Source organism: Myotis yumanensis, unplaced genomic scaffold, assembly GCF_028538775.1.
Source record: "Myotis yumanensis isolate MYYU_CA2020_CCGP unplaced genomic scaffold, mMyoYum1.0.hap1 SCAF_8, whole genome shotgun sequence".
Taxonomy (NCBI): domain Eukaryota; kingdom Metazoa; phylum Chordata; class Mammalia; order Chiroptera; family Vespertilionidae; genus Myotis; species Myotis yumanensis.
Window position 1 is genome coordinate 29,315,140 of NW_027223759.1, and position 24,691 is coordinate 29,339,830.

Consider the following 24,691-nt stretch of genomic DNA (forward strand, 5'->3'; position numbering starts at 1 on the left):
CGAATCTTTACAGATATATTTCATCCCAAAGGCTCCTACCAATTAGATCTTAAGAAATCATTGACCTATGGCTCTAACAATGAAAAACTAAGGAAAATGGCACAATGCATTTCAGAAGCCTATAATGATTTGTTAAGAAAAAGGGGAACCTCCTATCTCTCTCTAAGCAAGAAAAAGTGCATTGTCCAGCATCGACATCACTGCAAAGTTGATGAAAAAACCATTAATGCAAAAGTTATACTTAGAGAATAATGAAATATATATCATAACATTTTGGCATAATCTAGTAAGTTTTAATATTATGCAATGATTCATATGCAAATAACTCTGCTTTGAGAATGTATAAGCCATGTGAAGATTTACCTTTTAGAAAGGTGTCCCCTTGACAGTTCAGTAGTATTAGACTGCACTTTGGGTGCCTTAGAATTAGATTTTCTACTCTCAGGAGGGCTATATCCCTTATGTTTTGCCTGCCCTAAATGTGACCTGTCAGCAGAAAATCAAAACAGAAATCTATCAGGAAAATGAGATGCAAATACAATAGTGAAAGTCAAATTATTTTTTCAAAAAAATCCTCCCAATTTTTCATTATTGACCCTACCCCTTTCCCAAATATTTACATTAAATTATTATTCTATCAAATAATTTGGCAAAAAAACCGCCTTTTAGTACCAACTCCCTGAATACCCAAGAGTTAAGATTTCTTATTACAAGTTGTCATAATTGCATAGCAGCATTATAGTTGCTCAAGCCATAATAAATTTTTCAGCAATTTTACTGTAGACATTCAAATATGCTCAATTTTTAAAAAGCAAACCCGGATTTTAGATCTAAACACTACTTTTAATAGCCAATGTAACTATAATAGCATAAAAGGTTTATAGAAATAGCAATCTGTGATCCCTACAATGTTAATGATATCCAATTTGTACATTATAATTCAGGTTAGCATGTAACTGCATAAGAGTAAATCAATTCTCAAGTTGATTTTACACAGAAAATCATCAGAAGCAACTAAAGAGTAAATAAACTTACATGAAATCAATAGTGATATCTGCTAAGAATTTATAGCACTTATCAACAGAAAGTACACCCAAAACCAAATCTGAGAAAGAGATAAAGAATGTACAACAGCCCAGCCGGTGTGGCTCAGTGGTGGAATGTCAACCCATGAACCAGGAGGTCAGGGTTTGATTTCCGGTCAGGGCACATGCTCAGGTTGCAGGCTTGATCCCCCAGTAAGGGGTGTGCAGGAAGCAGCAGATCAATGATTCTCATCATTGATGTTTCTATCACTCTCTCCCCCTCTGAAATAAAATAAAAAAATATTTTTAATAAAAAAGAGGGGGGGGAAAAGTATTTATAACAAAATAATCCAAACACATTCTAAAGATTCCATCACTGATAAATGATTTGAGTTGTACAGGGTAGGACAAAGGAGGTTTACAGTTACACATACAGGAAACAGAGTTTATTGGCGTATTACTATTTCTTAATTATTGTATTATTTTCCACACAAAAAAACTGTAAATATCCTTTTGCCCCACCCTGTATTTATAATAAACCAAATCCTTATGTCAGCATTATTTTAAGAGCAAGTTTGAGGGACATAAGAGTTTTCAGTAGTTAGTTTTTTAATCCTGCCAATAGTTATATCAAACTTATTAAGCAAAGGAAGCATGCATTAATATATAGCCAGAAAAGCCGGTGCTATAAAGGTAAGATGTTAACATAGCAGATGCAATTTATGTAATTCACAACCAACATCCATGTAAATAATATATAACATAAAGAGCATATTCTAATGAGAATAACAAAGTTTCATTAATACCAAAGCTGTTTACCATGTTTAAAAAATTTTTTTAAAGGCTTTCATTCTGAACAAAATCTCAAAGGAGCTTAGACATAAGCCACTGAAAACCCCACACAAAAATTCTAATTTAACCTGTAAGGGTGCCATACAGTTCTTAATATATCATACAAGTTCCACCATCTCTTCAAGAATATTTAGATGTAAGGTTTCTCATCTCAGTATTTTTATTTTTTCTTCAATTTTTCCAGAATCCAATACTGGATTCTTGAAAGAATATATGAAATTTAGCTTGTCAATGAAAGGAAGTATTTCTTGGATCCATAATATCATTTTCATTTTAAGGTTCTAATCTATGACAGATTATAGATCAGCTTCTTAAAAACTCTAGATTAGTTTTTCAAGTGTCTTAGTCTTCACTTTAGGAATGATTTTTTTTTAAGGTATATATTTTCTCTGGGTATAGCTAACTGAACCTTGTGAGATTTTGATAGATTGTAAATTACTCTTTATTTTTCCTAGATATTATTCTACTGCAAACCAAAATGTTGCTTTATCCCATGAGTTTCTTATTAGAGATTTAATTTCTAGGAATTGCTTTTGTTTTTATTATATTTCTAGTAATAAACCTAAGAGTTGTTGTTTTTTTAATGAGATTGAGAAAATTTTTAAATAATTTGTTATTTTTTTAAAAGGAAGGTATAATGTTCCATTTTCAGGGTATACAATTTAATATCCATGGGACAACATGTCATTCAGGTTCTCCACACATCCTGATTTTCATAGTTTGCTAACAGAGCAATCTAACTGAATTACAATTTCTTCTTCAGTTATAAAATTTAAAATATTCCTTGACATATTTTTATTATAATTTATAAGTCATATAAAAAGAACAACAACACATTATCACCCTCACTGGGTAGAGCGTCTTCCCAACATACCAAGGTTGTGAGCTTGATCCCCAGTCAGGGCACATATAAGACTAAGTCAATGAATGCATAAATAAGTAGAATAACAAATTGATATTTCTCTCTCTCAAATCATTAAATACAAAATTAAAAAACAAAACAAAAATGCTATTTATTCAAAGCTAGGCAATTTTGTAATAATGTATAGACAGTTAAATATTCAAATGTCAATCCTAAAAAACAGTCACAGTATATCCCTAGTATATCTCAGAAATAATATTCATTTTCTTTGTCAACAGAAATCGACCAGCATCAACCGAACGCTGATTCTAGTAGAGGTAGCAGTTCCCCTGTCTTTAACCCAAATAAATTGTTCTCTGGTCTTAAAACACATCTAACTATATATTCATCCAAATCTCTTTCTGCATTTTTCATGTTCTTACTAACATGCTACTTCAGTGAACTAAATAATTTAGCAGGTGAACCCTCAATATCAGAATACCAAAAAAAAGTTAACAATACAAATCATCTTAGAAACTGAGGATCTTAAGATTCTTCCTTTCCTGAAACTATTTTAAGTGGAGGAGCCTTTGGACCAAAGGGTCACGGGTTTGATTCTGGTCAAGGTCATGTACCTTGGTTGCAGACTCATCCCCTGCCTGGGCCCTGGTCTGGGCTAGTGCAGGAGGTAACCAACCAATGTGTTTCTCTCACATCAATGTTTCTCTTTGTCTTTCCCTCTCTCTTCCACTCTCCCTAAAAACCAATGGAAAAATATCCTCGGGTGAAGATTAATAAAAAAAAATAAAAAAAAAATGACATTCTGAGGAGTGGTTAAAAAATGTATCTTAAAATATTATAAAGTATTGATCATCATTACTGTCCTGCCTATTGTTTAGTACAGCCTTAATACATTTTCTTTAAAGAATAGTAAATACTTTCAGCTTTGTGGGAGATACTATATACCAAAAAAACACACAAACAAACAAAAACAGGTATAAACAATACATAAATAAATGGGCATGGCACATTCCACTCAAATTTATTTATAAATAGACAATAGGCTAGATTTGGCCCAGGGGTCAGTTTCCCAACCCTTGGCTTACCACAAGAGGAAGAGGCAATCAGATGGAACCTTAAAGTAACAATACGAGCCTTCCAAAGTGAGGCTCTATTTTATTATACTCATTTGTAAATAATTAATGCTCAAAATACTGTAAGTAAATCTCCATTAAATAATACCAGATCTAGACTAGCCAATTAAAAAATCACAGTATTCAGCACTACATGAACTTCAATGCCTCCTTGTAGCTCATTTTACCAACTCTCATTTATCAAACCTTAATGCTAAACATTGTTATTTAAATGTATAATCTGTTTTAAGATCTAGTAAAATTTACATCCACTATGAATCAAATTTGCAAGAACAGCACAGTACAATTCATGACAAATTGTTTAGTAGCACAAGAATGAGTCCATTTAGTAAATTATAGCCCAAGGTTAGGTGGGTGGATGGGTGTGGGTGTGTGTGGTTCAGGAAATTCTATATGGTCATTGCATAGGGGTTCCTAAAAAAACTCATGTTCTGAAAAGTCACCCACTAAAAATAACTAGGCTAATGGTAAAAATAAGATTGGACACAGACTACTCAATCCTATGCTATTTTCATAAGTCCCAACAAAAACATCATAAATTTTAAGAAAATGTTAAATCTCTACGAACATTTGCACCAATAATCACAGTTGGTCTACTCTTTGGAGTCTTATTTTTGTACTTTCTCCTATAAGTGTAAACTTCCAAAGATGTTTTCTTTTAAAACCAGCTTCAACAAAATTAAAAATAATTTCTGGGGAGGCTTTCCTTCTTGACAATTTCTTTCTTTTATAAATACAGGGGTAAATGTTTTTGAGCTTTCTGAAAGTGTTTAAAATAGTGCAAAGTACAGCGGTTCTGCAAATCACTGACTAGCTTTTTCTTGTACTAAATTATTTATTCAAAGCATTTCTGCAATATTTTCAGATTTTCCACAAGATCTTATAAATTATTACCAAATATTTTTCTTTAATTCAAAAGCCTACATACCTTTCAGTTCATATATTAGCACTGTAGGGAAAACTGTCTGTGAACCAACAGTACTTCCATGTTATAGTGACAATATTTTCCTATTCATCAAGTGTATGTGGGTTCACTCACATTAAAAAAACCCCACATTACAACAGAACAGGATATAATCAATTCTGGGTTATTTGTTTCAAGATTAACTTCATTTGAAAACAAGTTTCCAATGTCACTGGTTCACGTTTAGGCAAATCATAGTGAATGACCCTTTTCATATTTTAATTTACTTTTACAGGTATTTAGTAAAATCCTAGACAGTTCTAACCATTTTAAAACATTTCTCATTCAGAGGACATCTAAAAGAGGCCAGTTAGTTGGTTAGAGCATTGTCCTATGGACCAAAAGGCTGAGGGTTCAAGTCCTGGTCCAGGCACATACAAGAGGCAACCAATCGATGTTTGTTTTTCTCTCTTTCTCTTTCTCAAAATATCAATATGCTCAGGTAAGGATTAAAAAAAAAAAAAAAAGCACATAGGGAAAATGAGAAAAGTGGCTAGTAACAAGTAGTTAATTCCTTACATTCAAGTCTTAAATTGTGTTTGAAATTAATTTCTATTCCAGATATATTCACAACTCAAATACAACTACATATTACCAAATATAAATTATTTGGAGCTTAACTACACCTTCAAATTTGTTTTATAATCGAACTAGAAGCCCAGTGCACGAAATTCATGCACAAGGCTGCAGCAGGAACCCCTCAGCCCAGCCTGCACCCTCTCCAATCAGGGACCCCTTGGGGGATGTCCATCTGCCTAAATCAGCAGTCAGACATCCCTCTCACAATCCTGGACAGCTGGCTCCTAATCGCTCACCTACCCACCTGCCTGGTTGCAGCCAACTGCTCCCCACTGCCGGCCTGGTTGCCCCTAACTGCCCCCCACTGCTGGCCTGGTCGCTCCTAATTGCCCCCCACCTTGCCAGCCTAGTTGCCCCCAACTCCCCCTCTGCCAACCTGATTGCTCCCAATTGAACCCCCCCACCCCCCGCCTGCCTGGTTGCCTCTTACTATCCCCCCTGTCGGCCTGTTGGCCCCCAACTACCCCCTCTGCCAGCCTGGTCACCCCACACAGCCTGCTTGTTTAGTCATTTGGTTGTCCCTCACTAACGCGCCTGCCAGCCTGGTTGCCCCACGCAGCCTGCTTTTCAGCTGTTTGGTTGTCCCTCACTAACCCCTCTGCTGGTCTGGTCACAGGCAGCCATCTTGTGAGGGAGTGACATCAATTTGCATATTACCTCTTTATTATATAGGATATTATATAGGATGTGCTCAACTTTCACTGTTCCTTCTTAGACCGCCATGCCACAACCACTCACAATTTAACACTACACTATAAATCTTGCCTTGCAGACCCAAGACCTAATGGGTCAGAATAACCTTCTCAGCATTACCAAGGCAGTGTTGAACACCTACAACTTATGATCAAAGCAACAAGTGACACAGAAGAATGAGTAATAAAATCCAAACTCTGGTAGTAACTAATGCTTCCACACATTATGATTTTAAGTAGAGAAGAATACAATTGATGTACAATCTGCTTCACAACTGCTTCTTCAGCCTTCAGAGCCCAGATCAATGAGATCATCTTCTAGAAATGTTTCTCACCCGAGTCTAACAATCACCTACATGCCCATTTTCCCTACTGAGTTGAAACTGCTTGTAACAAAGGCTATTCTACTCTCATTTCTATAACTACCATCTAGCACAGTGCTTACTAGCATAGCGTTCAACAAATAGATAAACACAATCTTTTTTTTTTTTTTTTAATATATTTTATTGATTTTTTACAGAGAGGAAGGGAGAGAGATAGAGAGCTAGAAACATCGATGAGAGAGAAACATCGACCAGCTGCCTCCTGCACATCCCCCACTGGGGATGTGCCCGCAACCCAGGTACATGCCCTTGACCGGAATCGAACCCGGGACCCCCCAGTCCGCAGGCCGACGCTCTATCCACTGAGCCAAACCGGTTTCGGCGATAAACACAATCTTTACTGGGTCTGTATTACATTATGGTTAAGACTCAACTAGAAAGCCAAAAGAGGCTTTATTAAAATAATGCAAAGAATAAAATAAAATAATGCATGGATATATCTAGAACCAAAAGAGCTAAATAAGCCTAAAGAAGGCAAAAGTCAACATAGCTCTAAAGGAACTAAAGAACTGAAACTTGTCAGAACTTTAATACAAACATACTCTCTTAGTAGATTTGCTTTTCTCTGCCTGTCCACCTTCTTCCATAAGGCAGAAGATATGCAGTTGGCAATTTCAGATTCACATCTTCCCTTTGCGACCAGAATAGAAAAAGTTTCCAGTTTTTCCAAGCTTGGATCATGTGATCACCCTAGTCCCATCACTGAGCTCAGAAAGATGGAAGACAACAGATTCTTCCAGCTCTAGCCAAAGAGTAGGCAATGGGTAGCCAGGAAACGAGTAAGGTCATGTTGAAAAAGAGTAACTGCCATTCGAAATGCATTCCGTGAAGAATTGAGGGGGATCATTCCACAAAGAGGGTTACTATTATAAGAAGAGGGGCTACTATCTGCTAAACAAATTAAAAAATCAGTTCACTTATCTACTGGTACAAAGGGAGATTAACATTTGAAAACTTACTAGTACAAAGGCATCAAAAAGTATTCTCACTCAGATCTCACTCCTTAAATCTATTTTCCCTATGTTTAACACCTCATTACTATAGAAGTAACAATAATGCAATTAGAAGTAACAATAAATGCAATTTTTCCTTATAAATATAATTAAATTAGTAGGAATATGCAAAATGGAGATAACACAAATAGAATGGTGAGAAAAGCATTCCTTTTCCTGATGGTAGATTGAAGAAAAAAAAAAATGTATGTAAAACAAATTAACCATAAAAACTCCCTTTGACCAAAGAAATTGCATGTCACGGAATCTACCTCCTTAAGAGATACCTGAAATACAAACATTTAAGCATAAGCAAAAACTTTGCCCACTACAACCATCTACCTATCCAAAAACTGTAATCATGGAAAATATTTATACTGTGACCATGTGTAAACAATTAACTAAAAAATTCACAACATGAGAAAATGTTTATTAGAATATGGATTTTTTTTTTAAAGCAGGATCCAAAACTACGTTTAAAGTAATCACCTACATGCTAACTTTCCAGAGATAAAAATCAAAATGTTAACATAGACTTATCTCTGGATAATATTTATTTTCTGTTTGCGTTTTTCTGTATCCCATATAACCTTTGAAGCAAAATATAAATCTGTTTTTTTCTGTCTAATTAATGCTGGTTAAAAGTTTCACTCCTCTGACATTAACAAAAAGCTATAACATACAGATCTCATAACTGAGTTTATACTCAGTAATAATTATTTAAAATTACAAATTTTTTAATGGGGGTAAGAATGTAGGTAGATTGGATTCAATCATTGCATCATATCATTAAAAAATTTGACAGATTACAATAAAGCATAAAAATGGAACCATAACAGAACTGAGAAGAAATTTTACTTTTGGGATGAAGAAGGCAAAGGAAGATAAGAAACAAAGAGTTGACAGACTTGATTATCTAATTTTTAAAACTTCTATAAATTAAATCATAATAAGTAATAAAACTAGAAAAAGTATTTGCCCATGTCAATAGGTTGATAGTCTTTCTATAAAGGGCTCTAATAAAAGAACAAGAGAATTAAAACAGACAAAGTACAGTAACAGGCAACTCATATAATATAAGTAAAAATGGCCAACATGTGGGAATATCTTCAACTCTATAGTAACCAAGTAAATAGGAGCTTTAACCGAAAGAATCCTTTTTTCCACAAATCTTTATTAAAAATGGTATGCTGTTTTGATTAGGATATGGAGAGAAATATGCACTCTAAAAAAGTAGAAGTATAAATTGGTTCACAATAAAAATAAAAGACAAATAAAGCAGTCTGATCTTTGTGAAAGACAAGTTAGCAATTTAAGCTTCAGAATCTTCATAACCTTAGGTTCTGTAAACCCATTTATGGAATTTCACTTGATGAAATCAGAGCCATAGTCAAATGGGATAGGCACAGCAATGTATTTCACAGAAAAAAATTGGGGTGCAGGGAGGGCGGTGGGGGGGGGGGGGGGTTGAGGGAGAAAAAACCAGAGGCCCAAATTTAAATCATGGGCTTTCGTATCACAGAAAATCATGGAGTAAAAATAGAGTAGACAACTGAAACCTGCATAATTGTGTTAACCAGTGTCACCCCAATAAATTCAATAAAAAGGAAAAAACAAATAAGAGTAGAAATATTGAACACCATTATCTCTGGGTGGTCAAATTAAATGTATTTTTTAAATTTTCCTGAAGCTTCTCAATTTTCTGTTCTTAATATGCTATGTTTTTATTAAAAAAAAAGTATCAAAGAAGAAACTTAACACTATAGCAATCTTAACCAAAGTTGCTATAGAATTGAATTCAATCCCACCACTGCCATTTGCGAAAAACAAGAAAAAGCACATGATATAATGAAAATGCTACTGCATGGCCAAGAGGGAGGAGGAGCCTACAAATACCTGTACTAGAAGTGGAAAAGGCTAGAAGTATCCCTGAGAGCAAGCCAACAGAGAAGCAGTGGAAGGGAGTGATTTCCTAAAGAAAAAGAGAACAGAAAAGAGAGGAACAGATCAGCTATAGCCCAAAAAATTATGGAAAAAGGGAAAAGAAAAAATGACAAAAGAGGAGTAAGATGTCTAATTCAATTATGGAAAGAAATGAAGGATGGGTGAAAAAGAGCAGAGGGAATAATCAGGAGATTAATATATCCCAAAGATCCAACTTTCTTTTATCTTAATGATGAAAAACTCTTCTACAAAAAAAAAAAAAAAAAAAAAAAAGTAAGTGACCTTCATTTACGGAAGGGCAGGTGAGGTCACAGTAAGAAAGCTACAAAAAGAAGACAGCTTAATGCAAATTTGGAATAAAACAGAATGGATCAAAAATAAATGGATCAAAAAATTCTACCAGGGAAAAACTGCTACTTAACTTTTAAACTGGATAAGTTAATACTCTTCAATTATAATTTCTTCACACACCTTCCTCTAAGCCCTTCATCATATGAATCAGGTGGTTTGTGCAGTAAAAACTGACATAATGAAAAGAATCGCTGACTTTAGAGTCAAGAGGTCAGTAATCATCAGGTCCTGGACTCTACATACTGGGTGAAATTGAGCAAGCTACCATATTTATTGCACAGGGATTACATATTTAGCACAGAGTTCCTGTGAGTCTCCAATGAAAGATAAGTTTAAAATATATTTTAACTTAAAATACTCCTCACCAGTGCTATTATAGTAGATGCTGTTATTTATTACCATTTTTAAATCACTATCACGGTAAATATATTTACAAGACCAAGTCTACTGTTTTTAGGAAACAAAAGCCACAGTAACAGCATTTTACTTAGGAGAGCTAAGCTACAGGAGTCAGAGAAAGAAAATGAAGCTATAGTTACAATTGCTCTCTCCCAATTAATCCCAATTCCCTCACTCCCCAAAATCATGAAATTTCTTAAAGGTTAGAAAATTTCCAGTAGAGCAACACTCTAATGGGACTTCAAAAGTCAGTCTAGGGTTTGATGAAAGGTCCCTTCTAGTTCTGAGATTCTATTTTGAGCAAAAGAATCAAGCTGTCCAAGAAGGCACAATGAATTCTAATTTTGCATTCTTAGTTAATTGATAAAATTTTTGGCTAAATATCTAAATTTCTATACCCTGATCATTATTTTACTAATAGAAAAATATGTATATTCAATTACTAAATTATGGTATAGCCACACAATTGAACATAAAGACTTCAAAGTCACGTTTTAAAAAATGTTTAAAGATATAGGAAATGATACATGTAACAGGTTTTTAAAAAATGAATAGGCCCTCTTTTGTGTAGCATTTTTGTGGGGAAGTGTTTTTTGAAGACATGTAAAGGTTGAAATTGTGAAAACTGAAATGGTCTACATTACTGAACGAGCGATGCTAACGCTATAAAAACCCTAATTATAATTTTACTTTGCTTTATATTCTTTGGCATGTTTTCTGACATTCCAAACATTTCTCATGAAATGCCCAGGAATTCACAATTCAAAGAAATCGCATTTTAAAATTTATTCTTTTCCTTCACAATTGAGCTTATTGACTTAAAGCACATGAACTAGAGTGAAAGATATGTCATTCTATAAATTTAATTGAGTTCCATTTTGATTACAACTTTATGTAAACCAACGCATCTTTAAACACTAGTATTAACCACTTCCATTTGTTTCAGACTCATATTTTCAAAATATAAAATACAATATTGAAATAATTTTATATAACAATGATGTGTGGAAAAGATAGTGTGCCAAAACATCACTGTGAATTTTAGAAGCAATGTACAGCCTAAAATGTTTATCAGTCATGTGCAAGAGTCCAAATTAACCTGAGGATGTGTATAAAAACTAAAGTTGTTCAAAAGATACAAGTTACTTATGAGCACATAGATGAAAAACTAAGGAGATTTATGCCAGTAAAACAGTGGTTACAAGTAGATTGTGGAGCTATATTTTTCTTTACACTTTTTTATATTTTCTAAATTCTCTAAAATAAATATGCAACATTTTTATAATGGGGCAGTGATATTATTTAATCAACAGGACAAATAACGTGTGGCTGCTCCTGAATCTAAAAAAAAACCCCCAAAAACCAAACACAGACACAAAAAAATTTCAGAACAGAACTCTGTAGTAAGCATTCTGCTAAGAGCTTAACAAACTACAATAATGAAGTTAACCAATAACCCTGTGAAATAGGTGTTCCCATTGTGTTGACCAAAAAAATTGAGGTTTCCTGAAGATTTAACAACGAACACACAGCTATGTAATGGCAGAGGCAGAAATTGCATGTAAAGCTATATAGCCCAAAGTCCACATGCTCAATCACTGAAATAACCTGATGTCAGAAGTGTCTCAGTTTATTCTTTGCATTTTAACATTTAAAAACATTTTTTATAACTTACAGGACAATATATACATGGTAATGCCTAAAAATGTTGAACTCAGCCATTATTTATTGCAAGCTAAACATGATTATTCCATGGACTGGAAAAGGCGGTTTTGCAAGTAAAGTTCTGAATCTTATACATAAAATGACAGTCTTTGGCTAGATAGAACAGGGAATTTTACATTCAAGAGAACACATCTGATTCTTCACGTTACCTGCTATACAACCACCACTCCAACTAGAAAGACCAGCTGAACACCAGACCACTAAGAAAATGATGAGCACCAATGTGCTAACAAAGTCAGACTGCTTCACCAGCCTGTCAGCAACCATGTTGTCAAGACAATGAGAAAAGATATCAAGCTAGATAACAAAACTCTACATGTTAAAACAAATGAAAGTTCCATTCAATGAAGTAAATCAAGCCAAGACATACATAAAGGAACCACAAAGGGTTGAAAGATGTGTTGTAGCATGTGTTTAGGGAAGTGAAGAGCAAGCAAACATGATATTCTATATATTAACCACCCTTAAATTAGATTTTTGATAATGTCAATGACAAAGAACTCTTATTTCGAGCCTGGCATATTTGGGGAATAATTAAAGAACTGCTTTGAATTCCAGTTTTGTGTTTCTTGGCTCAAAAATTAGAGAGAAATTACCCATTTGTAGTGAACCAATGAGGTTTTGGTCCTCATAATGAGGTTTTAAAAATATTTTCTTTTATTCCCAATTCCTTTTAAATACTATTTAATACATACCTTCCTCCTATCGAATCGTCTTGTGGTTGGGCCCCGGCAGTGTTCCTCTGTGAACGTCGCAGTGACCCCCCTGGATTGTTATTAGGCCGGTTGGACATTGGCACCTCTCTCTTGAAGGGACATACCCTTTCTAGACACTACCATTCACTAAAAGAAAAAAAAAAAGAGAAAAAATATCAGTTATACATGGTATAACACTGAAGAAAAAAGGGACACCAAAGATGAAGGGGAAATTTTATGTAAACAATTTGGTTGTATAGTCTTCACAAATGTTGCACTGTCTTATTAAACTAAGACTGATTGACTAGTATGTTATAAAATGTCAGAAATATACCAAATTTGAGGCATGAGGTCCAAAACACAGCAAATAAAATTAAGATTTCTCATGAAATGCCCAGGAATTCACAATTCAAAGAAAATAGTACAAGTAGAAATCTGTTTCCACATTTTTAACACTATGTAGAAAATGGCATTGCACCTAAAGTCAGGACACCTTGGCTCAAATCCTGTGATAGAACAGGCATGAAAGGAGTCTATCTTTGTACAAGCCCCAACTTCTGGCCTCAGAGTCCTCAGCCATGAAAGAAAAAACATGTCATGCCTACCTCTCAGTATTACGGTGATTAACAAATCATAAATACAAAGGAAACCATAAAACTATCGTATTTTAATGGAGAAATAAAGAGAAAACAGCTCAAGTATAGTAAATTGAGAAATAGTCCCTAATTTCAACATCAGCGGTGCTAGCTATGCACTTGGACTACAGACTTAATCTCTAGATTTCGTTTGCTTATTCTGTAAAATCAGTATATTACCTACCTCACAGTTTTTAGCATCAAGAAATTGTAAACATAGTTCATAAGTTTAACAAGTTAGCTCAAAGCACAGCTGTTAATCAATTTGAATTTTCTTTCTGTAAGAAATTTAATTATTATATAGAAAAAATGCTGATACTCAAAGAAAATCAGTTTAACTAAAAAAACAACAACAACAGGCTAATATTACCATCACAAAAAGAATTATGATTGTATAAGTCAAATGTCACAATTTTTCTTAAGCCTCAAGTTCTTAATTACTTCTGTGTACAGGGGAGGGAAGAGAAAGACCATATGACATTAGAGAAACTGGTGCAAACAGAATGCAATGAAGAGAATGCAAACTATTCATAACTAAATCTATCATAAGATTTTTGTTTTTAGAGATTCCACGCACTGTAATGGGAAAGTAGGTTTTCTTTTAAGTTACATGTTGACCCAATTTAGTAGAAAGATTTTTTTTCTGTCATACATGCCCACATCATTAATATATTAAATAAGCTTGGGTCATAAAGTTCAAATTACTAGTGTAATTACTATCAATTTTAGAAAGGAAAAAAAAAAGAGGAAATACTATGCAAACATTAAGAGGGAGAGAAAAATGATTAAATTTACATGTACCGATATAGGAAGATCTTCCCAAGATATGTTAGGAGGAAACAGTATACCCTCCTCCCGCCAATCTGTGTATATGTATATTAAAAAGGCTTATATATTTATCTTTATATGTTGTCTATTGATGGAAGGATTCATAAAACAGACTTTGTTAATACTAACTGCCTTCAAGAAAGAAAACTGGGGGGTCTAAAGTTTGAGATAAAAGGAGTCATTTTGCTATTTACCCTTTGGGTGCTATAAGGTAGATGACTCTAGCACAGTAGTTACAATAGTAGAGCTCTGGAGTTAAACTATCTCTGGCTGAGTTCAAATCCTGATTCCAACACCAATAACTTCTATGTCCTTATGTACATGGATGGGCAAATGTAGGTTTACGTAAACGCTTATTCTTGTATTTTATAGTTATAACCTGCATGTCTTTTTCCATAAACCTATTTTTGCCCGCCCCTGTATATACTTTTTTCTGCTTCAGTCTATCAAATGGGGATAAAGAACTTAACCTCATAGAGCAAATGTGAGCATTAAAGGAGAAAACGCATGCAAACCACTAACACAGTCCCTAACATATAGCACGAGCTCAGTACGCATTAACTATGATTGCTATTATAAACATTTATTCAGAAGAATAAAAATACTTGTGTTAAAATAAAATTGGGGGCGGGGAGAAATTCACCATAAAAAACACTGCCAACCTGAGTTTTATATTCTGGGAATATAGTTTAAAAAGTGAATTTTGTTCTAAATACATAGTGTTTCATTAAATTATAAATGCCTGGCCTCTGCCCATTCTGATTCTGTGGGTACAGAAACTGGAGACATATTTTAAAAGAGCTCACTAGAGAACAATTGTACCCAATTAAAGAATTAAATAAAATGCCAGTCTATTTCAGAACTTATCCAAGAAGTTTTACTATTTCAAACACCATTTAAGTGCTATTTCACTTGGACCCTAAATAGCATGGATATAAGAGAAGAGCATTTTACTGCTGTTTTCATTTTGAAAAGCAAAGGGTTGGTATATCTCACCTGCCTACTTCCTGCCATTAAATGTCTACTGTATGTCCTGGGGTGTTAAGTTGTTAAGTTGTCATTCAAATGAATATAAGTCATGCTGGTTAATTTCACCTGCAATTACCAAAATAACCTTAATAATGCTCCCAATATCTTCAGAGCTTTTCAACCAGCACCATTACCAACCAACAGTCCATCCTATATAATAAAAGGGTAATATGCAAATAGACCGAACGGTGGAATGACTGGTCGCTATGGGACGTGTTGACCACCAGGGGGCAGACCCTCAAAACTGGAGCGGCCCCCTGGTGGTCAATGCGCTCCCACAAGGGGAGCACCGCTCAGCCACAAGTTGGGCTGACGGCTGGCGAGCGCAGCGGTCCACCTCCGCGGCAGTGCTGATGTCTGACTGCAGCTTAGGCCTGTTCCCCGCGGGGAGCGGGGCCCAAGCCATCAGTTGGACATCCCCCGAGGGCTCCCAGACTGCTAAAAAGCACAGGCCGGGATGAGGAACAACCCTCTCCTCCCCAAGTGCACAGATGTCATGCACTGGGCCTCTAGTTAGGGAATAATTCTGGAGATTTAAGAAAGTGTGGCAAGACAGTTATTCATCAAAGTGCTACCTGATTTTAAAGCATAAGCTGATCTTTAAAGAAGGATGCCAGACTTGGTTAAACTTTGAAATGTGAATTCCAAAAATGTAGATATAAGATTAAAGTATGATACATATAGGGTCTCCCCCTCTGCCAGGTATCAACAAATCCAGAGCTGCAAGGGACCCTTGAGGATGATCAAGTTCAACCCCTTACATAACAGACAAATCCAAATGAAGCAAGTCATGTGTTGAAGAACCAGTCCTGTGAATCCTGACCTATCCTCTCCAAAGATCACAACTACCTCAACTCAACCAAAATTTGACTTCCCTTTGGCTCCATATAAGAACCAAAAGTTTGCAACATACAATGATTTCATTCTTATTATATGAATACTAGTGGCCCAATGCACCAATTTGTGCACGTTGAAAGGAAATTAGAAGAAATATTTTAATATTGCTATTCGCCCTTTCTCTATAATAGAAGTGTCAACCAAATTCACGATTGACAATGACAGATCAAAACACACTTGCGATTGGTGCCAGCAAGAGCTTTATATGTACTGCACATGTATGCGTCAACTTAGCCTTTTATATATATTGAATAAACTTGCTTAATTAGACTTGCTTTCTGATTTAGATAAACTTTTTCCAGCCCAGTGAAGCATCCCAAATTCTCTCTCAGGTAATTGTCAGCAACACAGCAACAAATATCAACACGAAGCAGATTATAATTGTAGATCACCCAAGAACAAAGGGTAGGATATTTAACTGCAGCCGTGTTTGACTATACTCTGCGCAGTGAGAAAACCTGAAGTCATTTTCAAGGTCCACCATTTCTTACTTCTTTTCAGAAAGGTCAAGTTTCTAAGCTTTCTAAATCTTCGTTTTCTGGCTAATGAAAAGAAAATAGGATTCCCACCAAGTCTCCTATCTACCTACTCCAGGGCTACTGTGAGGATCAAATGAGATGAGGCACAGGAAAGCGCTTCACAGACATTTGGTTAAAGTGTGAAATGTTTCCACCTGGCTATAAAGTAAGTCGTGTTCCTCAGCTGAAGAAACTGCAAGGAGGCTAGTTGCTAGGGAGAGGAAGCCGGGAGTTGCTACATGATGTCATTACCTGGCGCCCACTGCCACCATTTCTGGGTTGAGCTGGCCTGTAGGCTGCATTTTGTGCCATGGGGTCTTGGCAGTGTCGGCTGCAATTTGGTTGGGTATTGCTCTGGGGTGGTGGTGGGGCCTGTGTCCCACTTGGGGGAAGCCGAGTGTTGCTTTGTGGGCACCAAGTCTGCGGTGCCTTTTCTCTGTAAATGGCCAATGCGCGTCATAGCAGCTCCTGTGTTGAGCATCTGCCCCCTGGTGGTCAGTGCGCATCATAGTGACCGGTCGGACGGACACTTAGCATATTAGCCTTTTATATATATATATATATATATATATATATATATATATATATATATATAGTCAGTACTATATATATATAGTACTGACAAATTACTTATGCCTACCATATTTTATTTTTAAAACACATGCACAGTAATATAAAAACCATACTGCTACAATTTGTGCTTTAATAACCTGAAACAAATAGGTTATTTGTTATTAAGACTCCATCCTAATAGACTATCTCATAATGCTGATACTAGAAGTTTTAAGTCCAGCTTTTAATAATCCTATATAATAAAGAGCTAATATGCAAATAGTCACCATGCCATCATGCCGTAACGGCTCAGACACTCAACACTGGGGAGAGAGAAATGGGGACCAGCCAGGTACAAATGAACTCGCAAGCGAGGAATGGGGACCAGCCAGGCTGCATCCTGGGAGAGGGACAAGCTGACGCTCTGCGGTCCTGGGTGCCAGTGGATGCACCTGGGGCCTGGGAGAGGAACAAGCCACCTGCCTCGTGGTCCCGGGTGCTTGCAGCCGGCCAGAGGGAGGGAAGCCCGGGTCCCAGGTGCAGAGTGAGGCAGAGGTGGTTAGGGGTGATCAGGCCAGCAGGAAAGCAGTTAAGGGCAATTGGGCCGGTAGTGGAGTAGTTAGGGGCCATCAGGCAGGCAGGCAGAGGTGGTTAGGGGCAATCAGGAAGGCAGGCAGAGGGGTTAGGGGCAATCAGGCAAGCGAGTGATTAGGAGCCAGTGGTCCCAGATTGCAAGAAGCAGTCAGACATCCCCCGAGGGGTCCCGGACTAGAGAGGGTGCAGGCCGGCCTGAGGCCCCCTGACCCCCCCTGGCACAAATTTCATGCACCGGGCCTCTAGTACTGACTATAAAATCCTGAAATATATTACTCTTCTAATTATGAATACACCTTCACTTCTGTGAAAATAATCACCAAGGTTTTTCACATAAAAGCTTGATATTAAGTCCTAAGTCACTGAATTAAAAAAAAAAAAAAATAGGCAAGGATGACTGCCCGGGGGCACAAAGAACTTACATGAGAGAAGAATCCATAAACTAAAGTGCCAAATCCACACCTGATGTGGTTACCTTATTTCTGTAAGAGGAAATTCTCATCCAGAGTGAATTGCTCCACAGCACAGATCTATTTAGGGACATGCCTTACAGCTGAACCCAGCTCTCCAGAATGCCAGTGCATAGTATACTTTCCATCATGCCATTCTGCTCCAAAACATGAATTTAATCACTTTCTCTTTACTGATCTGTTTACACCTAACCATTTAACAGTGGAAAAAGAATAGAACTGACCCACCAGAGTCTAAACCCCGAGTAACTTTTACACTATACATTCATTTACACAGAGCATATTAAAAACTAGAGTACCTACAGCAAGCACTTGATCTTTCAAGTGTCACCTGACACTTAACTAAATTCAGCACTGGACACACAAATTGATGCCAACACCCACATTTTATAATTGTAATTATGCCTTGAGAATCTACCTTAGATGCCATCTGGCAAGGGTCAGTGAGATTAATTTTGGCATTATTCTCACAAAGTGTATTATTCTCTTGAGTAGTAAGCCAAGCAATTAACTCCATACAATTTGTACTGTTAACTCTCTCAGAAACGTCCTTTTTCAATAGAACTTGAGGTTCACAGTTGTTTAACACATTAACTAGCACATAATAGGTACTCCAATATCTCTTGAATATAAGCACTTGATTCAAAAGATTTTTTTATTTAACCCAAATACTTATTGCAAGCCTAAATAAGGAGACAACAGCGTAAAGGCTCTCTCCCTCCCCGCTCCCTGAAATCAAGGAAAATAAACACTTAAAAATTCAAAATAGCCTGGCCTGGGTGGCTCAGTGGTTGAGTGTCCATCCATGAACCAAGAGGCCTTGGGATCGATTTCCAGGCAGGATACATGTCCAGTCAGGGCACATGTTCAGGTTTCAGGCTCCATCCCAACAGGGGGCCCTATAGGAGGCAGCGGATCAATGTTTCACTGTCATCTATGTTTCTATCTCTCTATCCCTCTCTCTTCCTCTTTAAAAATCAATAAAAACATTTACAATTTTTAAAAATAAAACTTCACTTATCATGAAACTACAGAAAAGCTGGCAATACCCTAAATCATAAAAGAAAATTTGCCAGATGCAATAAAATCTGCACCAAAAACAGGAAAGAGGCAAAGACCAAGGAATTTTTTAAAAAGAAAACAGTAAGAAGATAATCTTGAAGGTTCCTATCAATGACTTGTTCCTTGTAAAAAAGTCAGAACTATGGAGTGAAGGCAACAAAAGATCAGAATACCTACAGAATGAGAGGAAGAGAAGCAGTAAGAGAAACAGCAACTCCAAAATTAAACCAGCTAGGCAAACAACTCCTAAAGCACCAAGCAAAAGTTATCACAATGGCTTTCTGAAAAGATGATCTTTTCTGCTCAAAGGGAAAAAAATAACCAAAAGCAAAATTAAAAATTTAACTACAGGGCAGAGGAAGTAATTAAAATTGAATAGATGTCTTAAACAACTAAGTGAAGAAAACAGAGAACATTTACACTAATAAAAGACAAAGATACTAATTGACCATACCTTTGCTATGCCCATCAGCCAATCAGAAGAGTATGCAAATTAACCCAACAAAGATGGCCGTTAAATTTGCATACTGCAGGCGGGGCGGCACAGTGGGAGCCGCCCCCTGCCCCACTGCCATCTGCGACCCAGCATGGGATCCAGGCCTGCCATCTGCGACTGGGGGAGATGGGGCAGACACCGCGGGATTGGGCATGCCATCTGCCACCCAGGGAGGAGGCCTAAGCCAGCAGGTGGTTATCTCCCGAGGATTCCCAGACTGTGAGAGGGCACAGGTTGGGCTGAGGGACCCCTTCCCCCACCCTGCCAGTGCACAAATTTTTGTGCACCGGGCCTCTAGTGTTTAATAAAATAGAAGAAAAAAAATACTATTGCACAATTTTAAAAACAAGTTATAAAACTGGAAGAAGACAACCTTAAGAGTTTTATTTAACTCTACAATGAGAAGAAAAATGCTATCTGCACTAAAAATGAAACTATTTGTCAATATTTTTGTTAAGCAAAATGCTGGGCAAAGAATATGATGTAGCTACATATTCTGTATGTGTAAATAATCACTGGTTTAAATATTGTCAATAGAGAATACATTATAAAATATTTAAATAAGAACAGGATCCTTTGAGGCCTTTTACATTTTGTATCATGTACATATTTCCATATTCAAAAATATCTTTACACAATTATGTATATTGTAATTTTAACACTAGAAGATGACAGTGGATAAAAATAACCAGAAAAAAAAAAAATCAATCAGCAACAGATTGTTTTCTCATTTTCATTTTTTAAATTGTATGGTCTAATTACTAAAAACTGGAGAAAAACTTAAAAACTGATTACTTTGCCTAAAACATAAGACTACAGAGAATGATATACTGAATTAGCCAAAGATCTTGTGTCCATGACTGGCACCTAACATCTAATTTGTAGAACACTGTAATTAATGATCAATTAATTAATCACATATGACCCTGCCCCGACCAATCACTTCTAAAACACAGATCAACTCATTCCCAAATATAAATTGTCTTATAGCTCATATAATACTTCAGGATACTAACTATACTTCATATTTTTTTCTCTCTTCTTAAGATCTTAAGGACTAGAGTGAGCAACTTTTTAGCCCAGGTGCCGAAGATGGTTCATAGACCCAGTCTTAACACGTCTCAATCTTGTTGGCTACCATAATTAGCCAGTCAGTGAGGACAGAGGTCAGCTTATCACTAGCATTTTTAGTACATCCTCTTAAAGATGTTCTTTTCTAACTACCCAGGAATAAAAAGACAAGCGGGAACAGTTATTAAACTAGATAAGGGAATTTCAACCTTTTTCATCTCATAGCACACATTAATTACTAAAATTCTGCAGCACACCGAAAAATATACTTTTGGCTGGTTTAATTCATTCACACTGGACGGCTACTGTTGTGTTGATTATTGTCATTTTTTTATCTGACAATCTAAGGGGGAAAAGTCAGTGCTCCTGACTAAATGTCAAGTATTACAGGTTTTAAAAATTCTTACAGCACACCGGTTGAAAATCACTGGACTAGATGGTCTCTAAAACACAATTCAGCTCTAAAGTCTATATAATACTAATATAACCTAATACTTATGCCTCCTGCACTCCCCCTACCAGGGATCAAGCTCACAACTCAGGCATGTGCCCTGAATGGAAAATTGAACCAGCAACCCTTTGGTGCTTCGGAGGATGTCCAACCAACTGAGCCACACCAGCCAGGGCTTACACGGAATGCTTTTTAAAATTCTTCTTTATGAAGATCTCATAGGACTTATCAAAAGGGAAGAGCTATTGAGAGAGAGGAGAAATTGACTTGTAAATGCCTCTCCTGTACCAAGGGACAGAGAGATGCCTGCTGGCTAAGAAATCAGTTATTCAAAGTAAAATTACAAAATATCCTGTAGAAGACAGAAAGGTGCTACCTACAAAAAAAAAAAAAGAAAGTTTCTACCTATAGACAAAAACAATTTTATGTTTGGTAAATGACCTTTAGAGCACAGGAATACACATAGGCATCGTTTTCAGAATATTTTCTTCAATGCATTTTTCTTGTCACTGCTGTGAACTCCATAATAAAATCAAAGGGGTGCACGATCGGGGCTAGGGAACAACATCGGAGGTTGACCAGCCTGGGAGGGACCACGGGAGGGCTCCAGGACATGTCCAGCCTGTCTCGCTCAGTCCCAGTTGGCTGGACCCCAGCAGCAAGCTAACCTACCTGTCAGAGCGTCTCCCCCCTGGTGGTCAGTGCACATCATAGCGAGTGGTTCAGCGGCCTGAGCATATCATTAGCATATTATGCTTTGATTGGTTGAACGAATAACCAGACACTTAGCATATTAGGCTTTTATTATATAGGATAGAATATCACCGAAAAAGTTTCCTTGTGCTCTTCCCAATTCTAAAACCACTGTTCTGTTTCTCATGAGACATTAGTTTTACTTATTCCACCAATTCATATGAATGGAGCCACAGAGTATAAACTCCTTTGTATAAAGCTTCTTTGACTCAGTATTATACCATGAGATTCATTCATATGGATGAGACCTATGAAAGTAATGGAAGAAAGCAAACTGCTGGATATACAATTCAAAACCACTGTTATAAGGTTACTCAAGAATCTTAATGAGAATGACAAAAAATGGAAAAGGACCAGTCGGAAATTAAGCATACACTGACTGAAATAAAGAATAATATACAGGGATTCAACACTAGATTAGAGGGTCCCAGAATGAAATCAATGATTTGAAATACGAGGAAGCAAAAAACACCCAACCAGAAGAGCAAAAGAAAAAAGAATCCAAAAATATAAAGATAGTGTAAGGAGCCTCTGGGACAACTTCAAGCGTACCAACACCCGAATTATGGGGGCGCCAGAAGAAGAGAGTGAGCAAGACATTGAAAACCTATTTGAAGAAATAATGACAGAAAACTTCCCCTACCTGGTGAAAGAAATAGACTTATAAGTCCAGGAAGTACAGAGAACCCCAAACAAGAGGAATCCAAAGAGGACCACACCAAGACACATCATAATTAAAATGCCTAGGGAAAAAGACAAAGAAGAGAATCTTAAAAGCAGCAAGAGAAAAACAGTTATCTACAAGGGAGTACCCACATGACTGTCAGCTGATTTCTCAACACAAACTATGCAGGCCAGAAGGGAGTGGCAAGAAATATTCAAAGTGATGAATACCAAGAACCTACAACCAAGAATACTCTACCCAGCAAAGCTATCATTTAGAATTGAAGGTTAGACAAAGAGCTTCACAGACAAGAAAAAGCTAAAGGAGTTCATCACCACCAAACCAGTATTATTCGCAATGCTGAAGGGTATTCTTTAAGAAGAGGAGGAAGAAGAAAAAGGTAAAGATAAAAATTATGAACAAAGTGGCAACAAATACATATCTATCAACACATGAATCTAAAATCAAGTGAATAAAAAATAATGATGAACAGAATAAACTGGTGAATATAATAGAATCAGGGGCATAGAAAGAAAGTGGACTGACATTTCTCAGGGGGAAGGGGATGAGGAGGGTGCTGGAAGAGATTGGACAAAAATCTTACACCTATGGATGAGGGGGGGGGGTTTAAGGGCATGGGGTGGGGTAGGAACCAGGTGGAGGGGAGCTATGGGAGGAAAAAAAGAGGAACAACTGTAATAATCTGAACAATAAAGATTTATTTAAAAAAAGAAGGATCTATTTATTGAAGCTACCTTTGGAAATCGCCTATCTATAGATACTATTAAAAATATATCTAAATGTCCAATTCTTTGTCCAAAAAATGAGCACATTCATAAATTAAATGAAGAAATTTTGGATATACTCAATGGGAGATTTTCACACCTACTAGTATTTGAGTGATGATTCCATGGATTCAATGGATGATGCCGAAAAGGAAAATTTTCCCATCGAATTTCTTAATAATATTACTCCTTTGGGAATGCTGTGTCATAAATTAAAATTGAAAGTAGGTGTAATCATTATACTACTGAGAAATCTTCATAGTAAATGGGGTCTTTGTAATGGTACTAACTTATCATAAGATTGCGACCTAACATAATTGAAGCGTAAGTATTACCAGGATCTGTGGAAATGTTATTCTGATTCCAAAAATTGATTTATCCCCGTCTAACACTGGTCTCCCATTTAAATTAATTCGAAGACAGTTTCCTGTGGTGCCAGCATTTGCATGACTATTAATAAATCACAAGGACAAACTCTAGACAGAGTCGGAATATTCCTACCTGAACCCATTTTCAAACATGGTCAGTTATATGTTGCTTTCTCTTATGTTTGAAGAGCATGTGACGTTAAAGTTGTAAATACTTTATCACAAGGGAAACTAGTCAAGCACTCTGAAAGTGTTTTTACTCAATGTGGCATACAGGGAGATATTAGAATAAGTTTCATCAATTTATCAGTCATTGTTGTTTTTATATCATGTTTTTATATGTCTTTGTTATTGTTATACCATGTTATTGTTTATTTATTAATCAATTTATATATTATTTTCATATACATTTTACTAATTTCCTTCATCTCTGACACTTATTACAGAGAAAAGGCGAATAGCAATATTAAAACATTTCTTCTAGTTAATTTCCTTACAATGTGCACGAATCTGTGCACCAGACTACTAGTGTCATAATAAAACTACAAATACCAAAGCTAGAGACAATTTTATATGCAAAGAGAGGGAGCTCATTATTGTTTGCCAGGCTATAAGCAGCAATAATGGAAGCCAGAAGACAGTGGAATTATAGGTGCCAATCAAAATTTTACATCAAATAAAAGTTATCAAAAGTTATCTCTAAGAATATAGTTTTTGTCAGATAAAATCTGATAGTTTTTCCAGATACAGTTTTAAGATGCTAGAAGAAATAAAGATGATAAGATAAAAAATAAAGATGTGTAAATAAACATTAACTATAAATTATACTATTTAGTAAGATTTAAAAAACTGATTGAAGTAAAATGACATCAATATCTTGAAGTCAAGGAGCTTGGTAAACCGAGTTACAATTCTAAGGTCT

The 24,691-nt window shown here is 36.2% G+C and overlaps 1 protein-coding gene across 18 annotated transcripts in view; it reads right to left on the reverse strand.

Moving 5' to 3' along the window:
• The window catches only part of TRIP12 (thyroid hormone receptor interactor 12), a 130,607-nt gene that overhangs the window by 87,990 nt on the left and 17,926 nt on the right, over positions 1-24,691 (reverse strand). For 13 of the 18 annotated variants that reach the window (XM_070422320.1, XM_070422321.1, XM_070422330.1 and 10 more), the window contains exons 2-3: positions 12,597-12,743; positions 364-486 (exon numbers count right to left, since the gene is read on the reverse strand). In XM_070422320.1, coding sequence (XP_070278421.1) covers positions 364-486; positions 12,597-12,694 — 221 coding nt within the window. In that variant the 5' untranslated portion in view covers positions 12,695-12,743. The remainder of the gene's footprint in view (positions 1-363; positions 487-12,596; positions 12,744-24,691) is intronic. The other 5 variants (XM_070422333.1, XM_070422336.1, XM_070422335.1 and 2 more) reach the window with 1 other exon arrangement.